Here is a 13,696-nt window from a genome sequence, read left to right on the forward strand (position 1 = left end):
GTATGGCGGAGTGTCTAGTGTTTGGCCCTGAATCCTGACAGGAAATTAAAAGCGTCTGTTGGCTGGCAGCCATGTAATCAATAAGCTATTGTGCTACAACTTTTTCAAGCAGTTTTACACTAATCATTAGCTGTGATATGAACTTATAGTTAGGCATACACTCAGGCACAAGGTTAGGTTTTAAACACTTCTGGTACAGAGGAGCGCAAGAGAGTGATAGTTCGTAAGACAAGCGATCCTAAGATCAGAAAACACTTTTTATGATAGAGTTGGGTACTGGGATTCAGATATCAGGTCGTATCGGGACTAGCACATTGGTTCTCACTGAACCCTTAAGATTTGAAAAATTCTGTACTATATTTTGAGACTTTGTTGGCTGCACGAAGAAAGCCACTCAAAACAAACGAAAGCATACTTATTCACAGACACATCACATGAGTGAAGTAGAACCAACATAAAATATGTGGTATGTGGCAGCGATTACTATGCTCGCAAGTTGTGCCAATGATGGAAGGTTGATGGATATAACAAGTGTGGTTGCATTTCATAAAAAAGACCAATCTGCTGAGTGAATCGGATATTACAAATTAATATCATGCAAGTTTCAGTTCCTAGTTAGTGAGTAGAAAGAAGCATGGGCGATGGACAACCGTGTGCGTGTGCAGTCCCTCTTTACTGTGCACCCGCCCACGCCGGCAGGCAAGGCCCACAGCTTGCATGTTCCCAGTACTGGCCTAGAAGAACTACAAGCGGGGACAAGCTGTGCCGTACTTGGCATGGGCGGGTGCACGACAAATAGCGGCTACAACTGAGAGAAATTATATATACGTGCACGGATCCCTTTCTGCTGAACCCCTGAAGCAACACGACCCACCCAAACCTGCTGTAGCGGCATTTCAGAGTCGTTTGCCAAGCCTATATTAACTATAAATAGGATTATCGATGGAAAATTATATAAGTATATATAAGTATACCTAAACCTGTCTCGTTTTTAACGTTAACAAAAGAAAAAAGCAGTATAAATCAAGTTTCAACAATCATTTTTTACAGCGTTTATACGGGTTACGGCTTAGTCTAAAACTGAAAAAAAGTGTATCAAAGTGCCCTTGAAACATTAAAAAAAGGTGAAAATTCTCATTTTATTGCAATTGAACTTCACATGATAAAACAAAGCCTTTTCCTTGGGGTCATCCGCGTCACCCCAGGAGGCTCGCCCCACTATTTGAGAAGCACTGGTCTAACATATGATTTCTTAAAAAAAAAAAAAAAAAAAAAAAGTTAATTCCTTTCTTCTTGTTTGTTTTTTTTTTTTTGCTTCAAAGTGGCGGAACATAGAAGTGGTCAGAACCAGAATTGAATAGAAGCTCCTGAACTGGAGCCAGATTTAAATGATACCCAACCCCACATAATTTTTAACAAGTTTTCCAGAAAACGGGTTGAGCCATGCAGGTTGTCTTTTTGATGCACTAAACTGGTGTGTAAGAATTTCAAGGGATACTTCAAAAAGTGGGAGTGTCACATTCTATCTGTTCTGCCACCTCATTCTCTCTTAGAAAGCAGTTTTACCACATTCCAATCAGAATTCCCTACCTCGTGTGCCGGTCCAGCTGTTCCCTGTTTTCCTATTTGTGTGTAGTCTATTTAAGCCCCAGTGTGTTTCCAGTTTGTTGTTGGGTCATTGCCCAATGTCATGTTGATTTGCGGTCACTCCATCCGAGTCCACCATCTTCCCTGAGTTAGTTCTGACCTAACGGCATTCAATCCCTGCTGCCTACCATGAGTTTATTTCTGTTTCAAGTTTTTTGTTGTTACTTTTTTTTTTTCTAGTTATCCTGCCAAAACATTAAACCGTCCTTGTTTGAACTGCATTCCTCTCAGTTTCCTGCATTTTTGGGTCTCCCTCCTTCCACAGCTCCAATCACCATGCCCAGACGGTACACCTTGCCTACCTGCTCATGCCCCAACCCTGCCTGTCCCCGACCACTCGCATGTGCCTGCCAACCATTCTTCCTTGCCCATGCCTTGAACCTGCCTGACCCTGGCCATTTGCCTGTCTGCCGACATTATTGCCTGCCTGTCTGTCGACCCTGCCTCTCTCTGACCACTCACCTAATTGCCAACCATTCTGTTCTGTTTCGACACAGCTTGTCCCCAACTACTCCAACGCCACACACTATAGTAAGAAGACATGTCACACATGCCTGTCCACACTTTCACCAGTTTTCCCTGACAATCAATTAGTTCAGTCTGCCTGCCTCCTGGTCCTCACGACCCCAAGCCAGCTGTTCCAACCACGTTGTATAGAAATAAAGAGGCACTTCCAATTATTAACTGTATGTGTGCTTCTGACTTCGCTCATCTGTGATAGGGAGATGGTTTATAACCCTGGATTCCCATACTAACTTTAGAAATCACAGCATTCAAGTGTATTTAGTCTTAAATTTCATCTTTAATTAGCTGAATATTCTGATTAGAAAATTGCATTAAATCATCATAGATGGGGGCGCTTTTGCAGGTCGGCTGCTGTTCCATTAGCACTCCTACTTTATCAAATAAGTGTATCGGGTTATTTTTATTAAGATTCATTATTTTATCTAATTACATCTAATTACATTTTAGATAAAAAGAAAGTATTTCATTAAACAATCTGATGAAGCCTGACAGAAGATATTGAGTTTGGTCAATCACAATTTGCACTCAATATTTTACATGATTGTTTAAATGCACAAGTTTCATCTTTAAGCAACATAGTTTGCCTCTTTGGGTGTTACATCTTAAAGGTAGAAAGTGTCAGTGGCTTTAACAGTACAAAACTGAAATAATTTGTGATTTTATATAAAGACGTTGTTTACCAGAAGCAGTTGTTCAGAGAGCGTAACAATGGCTGGCAAACTAAGGCTGTGACTATTATAACTTTCTTGTGGTCAAAACGACAGCAATTATTCAATAACTCTAACATGATACAGTGCTCATTTTACCTCAAAGTGTTGGGTTCCCAGGACTCGCAATACTAAAAAACTAAGGATCTCAACAGATAGGTTTGTAGTCCCAAAACTCGCGCAGTAAAAAGGACTAAGTTTAAGGTTCAAAATATTTACAACATGTGAGCAAAAACCAACATCATATATTAACAAATATCACGGTAAAATGTATAAAAATAATACAATTAACCAACATGTGTCATCAGTCATTTTTTCTTCATAGATTTTATCTAATGGTCCATTTTGGAAGAAAAGTCCGCTCAACTTCAATACGTCAACATTTGTTCCTCTTCTCGATCATCCGAAGCATTTGCTTTTGGCTCATTGTTGCCTGATTACTTAACTTGACACTGATAAACAAAATTGCCGAGTTGATGTTTCTGGCCTAAAGATAGCATGTTTAGGCAACCAGATCTTGTGACAAAAAGAGAAAACATGACCTGCGAGATCAAAACAAACATGGTGGACTAAGTTGTAAAAAATGTTAGTAAGTGGGCAAATTTTGCTGAACAAAAGAGTAAATGGACAATAATTAATATTTTGATTTCCAAAAACTAGGGGTGAGAATATTTGACAGTCTCCCGATACGATTTTCTTATTTTGACTTCTCTGATCGAAAATGATATAATTCAATGAATTAAATATATCATATAGCAGATAACCTAGTGATATTTGATGAGTGAAATGAACTTGAAAAAATTTACAAAAAGTGTAATAACAATAATTACTTTAACAAAAGTAGGCAGGAGCATAAATTTGGGCACCCTTGTTTTATTGGTTTGAATACCAGTAGCACTAAAATGGGGGGAGAGGTGTATTCGGCAAGCTCATTGACCCATGGCCTACATCAGTGCTTATCAAATAGTGGGGTTTGGCCCCCCAAGGTGATGCCAGAGGAGGCACGGATGATCATGTGAAGTATAATTGCAATAAAATAATATTTGTTTTAGTTTCAGTCACTTTAATGCACTTTGCTTTTTTTATGTTTTAAACTAAGCTAAGGAACCTAGTGAGAAAATGGAAGACCACAGGCACAGTTCAAGTTAAGGCCCGAAATGGCAGGCCAAGAAAAATCTCAGATAAGCAGAGGCAAAAAATGATGAGAACAGTCAAATTCAACCCACAGACCAGCTCCAAAGACCTATAACATCATTTTGCTTCAGAAGGTCTCACTGTGCATCGTTCAACTATTCAACTAAGGAGATGCTATATGGGAAAGCAATGTGGCAGAAGCCCCAACTTTTGTTTAAATATTCATTGCACACATTCTGTAAATCCTATGAACTTCATTTCACTTTTCAAATATCACAGTGGGGTGGCTCGGTGTCGCAGTGAATAACAGATAGCAGGCAAATTAAAAAAAAAACATAAGTGATACAAATTCTTATCACTGGCACACAGCCTAAGTATTTTACATGACATCTAGAGCGGCTTGGTGGTGTAGTGAATAGCTCGTCCACCTCACAGTTCAAAGGTCCCGGTTCAAATCCACCTGGCTCCGGCCTTCCTGTTGGAGTTTGCATGTTCTCCCCGAGCCCGCGTGGGTTCTCTCCAGGCACTCCGGCTTCCTCCCACTCCCCAAAAACATGCATGGCAGGTGAATTGGACATACTAAATTGTCCTTAGGTGTGATTGGGTGCGTGATTAGTCTTTCGTCTCTGTGTGCCCTGCGATTGGCTGGCAACCAGTTCAGGGTGTCCCCCGCTTACTGCCCGAAGCCTGCGACCCCTGTGGGGATAAGCGGCTATTGAAAATGGATGGAATATCACAGTGTTCATCTGCTACATAATACATTTCGGTAAAATTGCTGATCCGAACCACCAATGATTTATAAAGGAAAATCTTGAAAATGAATCAGGGGTGACCAAACTTTTACATACCACTGTTTAAATTATATAGCTGTTCTATTATTTATAAAAAAAAAATAAACAACATTTTTTGAACGAATGACAAATATTTCACAGTGCATTTATGACAAACGAGAGATGAAAATAAACTTTTTCAAGTGAGCAGCTGCATTGTGTGTGCAAAGCATGAAACGTGTGTCTGTCATCTTTGAGCACATTGGGAGAATTATCAGCCACAATTGCAACATATTTATTTATTTTGAATGTTTGTGAGTAGGCATGGGATGATATCACAAACTGACTGGGACGATTACACAATCTGATGTTATAAAATAACCTCGAGCAAAAATATCACTATTGAAATTACAGCTATAAAATATATAATGTTAACACCTTTTTGGGTAAATAGCCATTTTTCTAGATTATATAAAACGTTTTATTCATAGTATAAATGCACAACAATATATTGAGAGATGACCGATTTTGAAACTACCATCGCGTGATAGGAATTATTTCAAATCAATCGTTCAACTACTATGTGTATTAATTAATAATACAATATGAATTCTATCATTTCATGTCGATAAGAGTCTATTTCCTCTAAATAGCCCTGTTTTGTATGTCAGTCTCACATTGGCGCCGGGTTGTTTTCAAAAGCCAAAAACCTCTCAGACAGCCAATTTCGTTTGTTTGGACCGGGGGGAAAGTTCGATTGGTTTGCCTTCTTGACTCACAATTAATTCAATATACTGCTCGCGTCCTACCTTAAATGATATCCGATATAAACCTCTGTGAAAGCAGCATCAAAGTAGCAATTGGATAAGGTAGCCAAAGAATGTGAGTCACATCAAGAGAATTTTAAACCACAAAGTGAATATGGTATAATGATTGGTTAATGCAGCCAAAGTGAATATGATATAATGATTGGTTAATGCAGCCAAAGAATATGAATCGTGAGAGGATACCTCCCATTGCAGGCTGCATATGCCTCGCGTGAAACAATTGTTTAGCAACGCCCCTATAAAAAAAAGTTGTGTACGGGGATTGGACATTGAATTGAAATCATGTGTCCCACGGCATAAATGTGTCGGGGACACAGGGACGCAGGCAAACAAGAGTACTGCATATGTTTTATGTTAAGAGTGTTATTTCTAATGAGGTCATTTAAAAACAAGTCTTTTGAGCACAGATGTCAAACTTTGGTACTTCATCAAACTCTGGTACTCCATCCCGCACTTTTATGTGTTTCTCTGTCACAAACCTCAGATTCTATTGATTAGCTCATCAGCAATCTCTGCAGTACATTGAAATTGTCACGTTCTGCCTGATTTTCGTTCTGCTATGGGTTTAGTTGTAGAGGTTTTGGGTTGTTTAGCCATTTAGTTTGAACAGTTTCTTCCCTGCTTCTGCCTCGCCTCCCTGTCTATTAGTTTGATTTCGTCCACCAGTCGCCTGTGTGTTCCTGCCCTTGCGTGTCACCCAATCAGCTTCCCCTGCCTCTTGTTCTCTCCCAGCTGTTTCGGGTTGTTTTGTAATTAGCCTTGTGTATTTAAGTTGCAGCCTTGTCACTGTTAGTCGTCGGGTTATTGTTATGGTCACCCTCACGTCCTCGCCCACAGTGCACTCCGGTTCATCAATTGCCCTCCCCCGTAAGTTTAGTTTGTCGTCTTCTCCTTCCTTTTGTACTTTGCCCAGTTTTTGTCTGTTTTTGTTCCTGCCATCTTTTGTTCTTTAAAACTGTATTTTTGAGCACATCCCCTCCTGGCTTCCTTGCACCTAGCACCCTCGGTCCATCCTCCCGCACACCCGCATTCAACTTGCCATGCCCTGCAGTGACAGAAAATGATCGTGATCACTTGAATCAAGTGTGTTTGAGAGGGAAAGATCAAAAACATGCAGGATACTGGTGCTTGAAGACTTGAATTTGACGCCCATGCGTTTGAGGAAAGGTCTGGTGTTAATAAAGCCAAGTATCAAATGTCGCTCTGAACTATCTGCGGTCAAAGAATTTGTAGGTGTGTAAGTGTGGATATATCTTGACCGAAGTGATGTAATGTTCATGCATTTTAAAAGGCTTGGTCAAGGACAGCGTCAATGCATATTGTCAGCCATATAAAATTATTCCCTATTTCCTACTAACAATTTTTCATTGCAGCTGTCTTTGAGCAGTTGACGAGGGACACGCTGGTCTGTTTGTCAGTCAATCACAGGGCACACAGAGACAAATAACCATTCACACTCAAAATCACACCTCTGACCTGTGAGGCAGATGTGCTAACCAGTCTGCCACTGTGCCGCCTGGCTGACAATTTGTGTTACTTTATTGACAGAGCATTGATGGCACGTTTAGATATGTGTTACTTAAAAATCAATGAAATAACATGCTGTGTTGTGTCGATTTTGAGCACCATCTCATTTGTTTGAATATGATCCCTCTTGGTGCATAGTGTGGACTTCCACAGCTGCACTGTTGACACCCAGTTGTACCTCTATAATGTGTCTCATAATGACCACAGTCCGATGGATGCTCTTTTTATGTGTTTGAATATCAAGTGCCAGATTGCAGAGACCTTTCTCCAGCTTAACCAGGTGAAAACCTAAGTTTCAGTTATTGGCCTCTAAGCCAAGTTAGAGGAAATATAAACTAAATTACAAATGTGATCCTCTGTTCTCGGCAACTGGTGTTTTGAACTTTAAGCTCATTTTCATTTAATTTGTTCCATCTTTCCAACCTCTGGACTGCTTTACTTTGACTCTGGACGAGAGGCCAGGTACACCCTGAACTGGCTGCCATGGCGCATATATTCAGTCCAACAAACATTCACATTCACTTTCATATACCTACAGACAAGTTGCAGCCTTGAAATAACCCACCCTGCGTGTTTTTGGGCTGTTGGAGGATGCAAACTGGAGAATAATCACACATGCACGAAGAGAACGTAACAAGTCTACACAGGAAAACGAAACCCATATTTGAACCCATGACCTCTTGAACTCTGAGGCGGATGAGCTTCCCAGTCCGCCGCCATGCCTCCCACTTTTATCTCACTCAATACACAAACAACAAAACACGGCTATTATCATTTACAACATCGGCAGAGGCCACTCATTTCTCTTTTGTGCCAGAACATTAATGCATGCTTTTCATCATCAGCTAGATGAGTTTCTTTCTGGTCCTCCAAAAGAGGACATTAGTTCAGGACTACAACTACAGTCAGTAGCATGTTTTCTGACTGGGCTCACATTAAAATAGTGTTAAGATCAAAACAGCAGCATTGTTTATTAATCCAGTCAGATTTTTAAGATGAACATAATTTTTACGTACTTCGATATGTGTCAAACACTTAAGGCATATATTTGCACACTTTGATACCATTTAATAATAAACATCTAAGGTGATATACAAGTAGTACTGTATATCATATTTTATTTAAATAGGTCATATTTATGTCATAATGGTAGATATTGATTTTTGCTGCAGATGATTTTCAGTAATGTAATGGTACAGTACAGTTTTGGGTTCTTATTATACTTATGGTTTCTTTAATTGTGACATTCAGTAATAGCGTTGGTATTAACAGTGATAGGGGTAATACTGTAACTATAGTAAGACCCATTGGAGGCCCAGATTCTAGGGGCTACTAGCAATTTTTCCATATAGAAAAAGTCACTGTCAAGAAGGTAACTTGCGTTGTCAATTCACTCTCTAGTACTGCAGAAATATATTGATAATTTGTGCTAATTTGCGTAATGTGTTGGTTTTGATTACACTGAATAATACCTACTATAGGTGTTTGGAAATAATTTTCACTTCTCTGGCATGTTTATATTATTATTATTATTATAATGAAATATCATTGTGACAATAGCCTACATCCCGGTAAGTATCCCAGCCATTTAAACAAGCAATGCCATAGGTTTCATTAAAAAAAAAAAAAAATCAGTAGGGTTAAAGAAGCAAGAAGCAGTTTAAGTTATGGTGCTGTTTATGCAATTAACTGAAACCCTCACATTGCGGTATTTCATCTGTCATTTTCATCACGCTTCCCTACCCAACAACCATCACCCTCAAACAAGCTGTGAAAATACTTTTCTCCAGCAGTGTGGACACTCACACAGAAAATATTGAAACAAACCACCAGATTATGTCAATATGTTATTTTTTGTGGTATCTTAATGAGCGTTGTAAAGGATAAAAAAAAACCCCAACAACATGTAAAACAAGAGCCAGCTGTTGTGCTGCTGTTGTAAAACCCCGTAACCATAAACAGGGTTGTCAAGTAAAAAGCATTACCGGTAACTATGAAAATTAATAAAAAATATGGAATATGACACCGTAGTAAAACTAACTCCACAAAGCCTCACCAATCCACACTGCTGTGAAGTGACCCATCGACAGACAACTACATTGATGTTTTTCAAAAGTTGCCAGTAAAGCGGAATTAACTTGAATTTTTTTGTTGGATAATTGTGTTTCACAGAAAAACTGTATTCAAGGATTGGAAATGCTATTAAAATAGCTTTCTACTTGATCACTCCACATTAATTCCAATATTTTACTTGTGTAAAAACTCTTTCAATTTTCATTGAAAATAGAATTGAAAAAGCAATTATCATGAAAATTGAGTGATGAAATTACAATTTAATATATTTTTCCCCATGTTTAGAATTTTTGAACCCTGCAGCTATGTGATTTGTATATATATATATATATATATATATATATATATATATATATATATATATATATATATATATAATATTTTTTTTTCTGTAGGAAAGTGGTGTCAAACTCATTCTCATCATGGGCCACATTGTAGTTATAGTTTTTCTGTCGGAGGGCCATTATGGCTGTGAAGTCAAAGAAATGTCTAAGTATTGTCACACATTTACACATTTTGAAATCAGTGGTCACTAAAGCTGATCAAAAAAGTATCGGGGTACTAGCAAAAAATTGTAGAAGTTGAAGGCAGTTTGTAAATTTGGTATTTGGTATATATAAAAAAAAAGTAAAAGTTAAAGACAACTTAAAGACAAGCAAGGACATTCTCATCAACACGGCACGGGCTTCTGCGCAAGCGCAGATGGATATGTCAATGGCCCTCATGCTGATGGACAGCTAATGGACAGCTGTAATAGTCAATTGAACCATAAATCCGCCATCTAGAGGCCTCATGTTCAATGTTGGAAGTAGTTAAATAAAGTTATTGATAAAAAAACAAAAAAAAGCATGTTGCTCAACGGCAATCATGAGGCATAATGTACATGGACTCTAGACGCACGGACACTGAGCAGAAAGTTCAAATCTCGCTTTTTTTTTTTTTTTTAACCCACAATGGCTGAAGAAGAACAAAAGGGAAAATGGAACGACGCGACTCTCAGCATTGGCGTTTCATTGCTTTTGGAATCGTGCTGTTTTTCCCTGGCGTCTATTGTTAGTGTAATTTGTGTCACCTGTCATGAGCATGTTCCAGCTCTCGATTAGCTCTAGTGTTTCGTGTTTCACCCAGATTCTGTGAGTAATAAATCATTTTATTGAGCTCATCTCATCCTGCCTCCCTTGATTTTGGATCCACCTTCCCATGTCGGTGCGCCAACATGCCGCACCGACATGACACTTGTTGGACTTCATAAAACTTTGTGGACAAATAATTTCAAATTATTATTCTTTATTTTAAATTCTGGAAGATCACGTATAATGATAAATTTCAATTGCTGATGTGGGTTGATTGATGCTTAAGTCCCCTGGAAAATAGCCCATGTAGCCCAGTAATTTGTACATGTGCTTCTGAGGGGGCCGAATCACTGAAGGCCTAAGTGTGAAACGCACGGACCGCCACTGATACTGTATATATGTACACATGAAAGGGAGCAGCTGGCTGTCAGTTAAAGCAAAAGCAAGCAAGCGAGTGAGAGACAAACACAGAAAAGTATGTGGCTGTGCACAGCTGTGTGGGGGTCATTTTAGAGTGGAAATATGCATCCTTGTGATTAATGAGCATCGAGAACAATTGCAAGTCCGGATCCCATGATGACAATTGCTTGTTGCGATGAAAGATGGGTTAACCGTTGTGAGGCAGCCTTGTTCACGTTTTTATTTATTTAGCTCGTGCTATTCTACATCAGGATTTGAAGCAAAGTTTATTAATATATTTTTTTACATAATTAGGTCTGACATGCTTGCTATGACTACGTTTAAAAACACATTAAGTAATGATGGATGTTTTCTTCTAATCACTCACCATAATTTCATACAATTCGATTACAATTTTACATTTTGAGCGTCTGTGAAATGAAAGTCTAAGTAGAGAGCTTTTGGAAAGTAAACTATATTCATGCGTTCCAGAACTCAAAACTAACTCTTTCAACATGTGGACTCTTTAGCATATATTGCTATTTAAAGCAAAACATTTGGGGTTGTATTTAAGACTTTTGAATGACACAGTGACACAGTGTGGGAACATGCTTTGACTATAGTTTCCTGTTTGCATGCAGAAGTTGCCAGATCTTTCCCAAGAGAGATTTATTCTGTTTTCCCTTTGCGTAATGTTACAGTCGAGCATTCATCCATCCATTTATTGCGGCTTACCCTCACTGTGGCCGCTGGCTTGCTGATGCCTATAACAGCTTTCTTCAGACAGTTGTCTAGGTCAGTGGTCCCCAATTCCCGGTCCGCGGACCGGTACCGGTCCGTGGATCAACTGGTACCGGGCCGCGTGGGCTGCACGCGAAATAATGTTTTGGAGATGATGCCACAGCCAATCAACTTCGGGAACATTCAATGGCTCACGCAGGGGGCAGGAATGAATCATGGCGGCCGCTTTGCGGTCACCGGGAGCGATCCAACACGGCCAGCTGAGCTTTCAATACGAAACAATACTTAACAGCTGTTGAACCGTAGTTACTGTCTAAGCTAACGATAGCGCAGCATTGTCAGCACACTATTTAGCACGGTCTCGGCAACTCGATTGCGACATTGAAACTTTTAATTTTTGGCAGGCGAATATTGCCCCAAAGAATAAAGGTGCTGTCGGTGAAAATATTGGCTCTGTCACTTCCCAGAAAAGTGAAAGTTCTCAGCAATGCTCTTTTTTCTGGATCTACCGTGAAGTGCACAGCAAGCTCGCCCCCTTCCCCTCTCCTCTCGCGATTAAAAAGAAAGTGGACAAAAAGTCCATACCATACCCCGTCCATACGTTTGGGATGTGGTTTTTAAAGCCCCCCCACCTGGTCCGCAGTCTAAATTTAAGGCGGTGATCAAAAGGTTGGGGACCACTGTTCTAGGTGGGGGACACCCTGAACTGGTTGCCAGTCAATTGCAGGGCACACACATGGACAAACAACAATTCACACGCCCAATCACACCTAACGACAATTAGGAACGTCCACTACACCTATCTATGTTTTTGTAATGTGGAAGGAAGTGCCCAGGCAGGCACAGGGAGAACATGCAAACTCCAAATAACTGTGCCACCCATAGCTGATCATTTCATGCACAAAAGGTTTATGCACACATAGAATGAATTCAGAATTATGATTTTTTTCTGCCAAGGATGCCCAAACCTTTTTGCTCCGAGTTATACTTTTCGAACAATCTAACGTTGGTGGTTTGGGGGTGAAGGGGTGGGGGTGGGGGCAGAAGTCCAATCAAATAGACAGGGAAAATGCACTACCTGAAAAGGAAAATAAGTATTCCACATTATTATACATTTTGTTGTTCACTGACTGTCTGGTTTTGTTTGACCTTTTCACTGAACCTACATGAGAACTCTGTGTAGCGAGAATTAGATAACCCAGACAGATAAGTGTGTTCAAGACACACACTAACACTAACAAGGCGGTCGACACATTGAGCCCTCCTACTTTACGCAAACCAAGTTAGTAGTATTGTTTCTATTTAAGTGCTGCAGAATTAGGTCACACATGGTTGGTTTATATAGTTAGATACGTATACGTATAGATGGGTATATTCTGTATAGCCACACTATCAAATTACTGATCTACTCTGATATGCATGCCACTCTGCAAACATCATTAATTGTTTTCATTCCAGATCATTTACGATCATTTCATTTATAATCACTATTAAGTAGAGAAAACTCACATCCTCATCGATCTCCAGTTCCAAGCCCATATCTCTAAGTTTCCCTTCAAACTCTTCCCTCCTGAAGTGTTTTTGATCCTCCTGGCCACAGAAGGCATCTCCTGCGGAGTGTTGATTCACATTGGATAGCGTTGATGTTTGTGAAGATAGCGAGCCCTTTTCGACAGATGATGGATGATGGTTACGATGCAGGCTGCGTGCAACAGCATTTTCCATCAGCAAGTGTGTTGAGTATCGAATGGAGCGTCCGCCAGATGATTTCTTCAAAGCGTAGGTGAGAACATAGTCCACATGCCGCTGACCATCTTGAAAGTAGAGGCCACGTTGACAACATACATTTTCCCTTGGGGTTAGAGTTTTCAACAGCTGATTCACAAAGTATGGACAGAGAACAAAAAAGATGGGTCAATTAATACATGGCAAAACAAGCTGGAAAAATATATGTCTTTAGTTTTTTGTGACTAGAGCTTTTACATCTTTTTCAGAGCATTCTTTTTTTTGTAGAATTTATGGAATCATACTTGTAGCAAAAGTCAATCCACAAATGGGTAAGAAGAATTAGACCCAATGATATCTGTCGGGTGACACGGCTGGTTGGCAAAAAAACAGACAATGCTTCAAAATAAAACATGGGATATCAAGTAAGTTTTGAAAACAGCAGCAAACAGCAATAAAATGCTTTTATTTTGAAGTGAGTTGTAGAAACAAGGCCACGACAATGATCTACTACTAGATCATCTGTACCTCAGTGAGCAACATTCGAT

General features: G+C 39.6%; 2 protein-coding genes across 6 annotated transcripts in view; one reads left to right on the forward strand and one right to left on the reverse strand.

Annotated features, from left to right (window-relative positions):
* Positions 1 to 13,696, forward strand: part of plcg2 (phospholipase C, gamma 2) — a 209,121-nt gene that overhangs the window by 188,465 nt on the left and 6,960 nt on the right. The gene's annotated exons all lie outside the window — the stretch shown is intronic.
* The window catches only part of LOC148421817 (anoctamin-1-like), a 109,169-nt gene that overhangs the window by 70,455 nt on the left and 25,018 nt on the right, over positions 1 to 13,696 (reverse strand). For all 5 annotated transcript variants that reach the window (XM_088418166.1, XM_088418165.1, XM_088418168.1 and 2 more), the window contains exon 2: positions 12,933 to 13,298. In XM_088418166.1, the coding sequence (XP_088274292.1) occupies positions 12,933 to 13,298 (366 nt within the window). The remainder of the gene's footprint in view (positions 1 to 12,932; positions 13,299 to 13,696) is intronic.

The sequence above is a fragment of the Hippichthys cyanospilos genome, chromosome 6 (assembly GCF_059441005.1).
Source record: "Hippichthys cyanospilos isolate Australia breed blue-spotted pipefish chromosome 6, RoL_Hcya_1.0, whole genome shotgun sequence".
Classification (NCBI taxonomy): domain Eukaryota; kingdom Metazoa; phylum Chordata; class Actinopteri; order Syngnathiformes; family Syngnathidae; genus Hippichthys; species Hippichthys cyanospilos.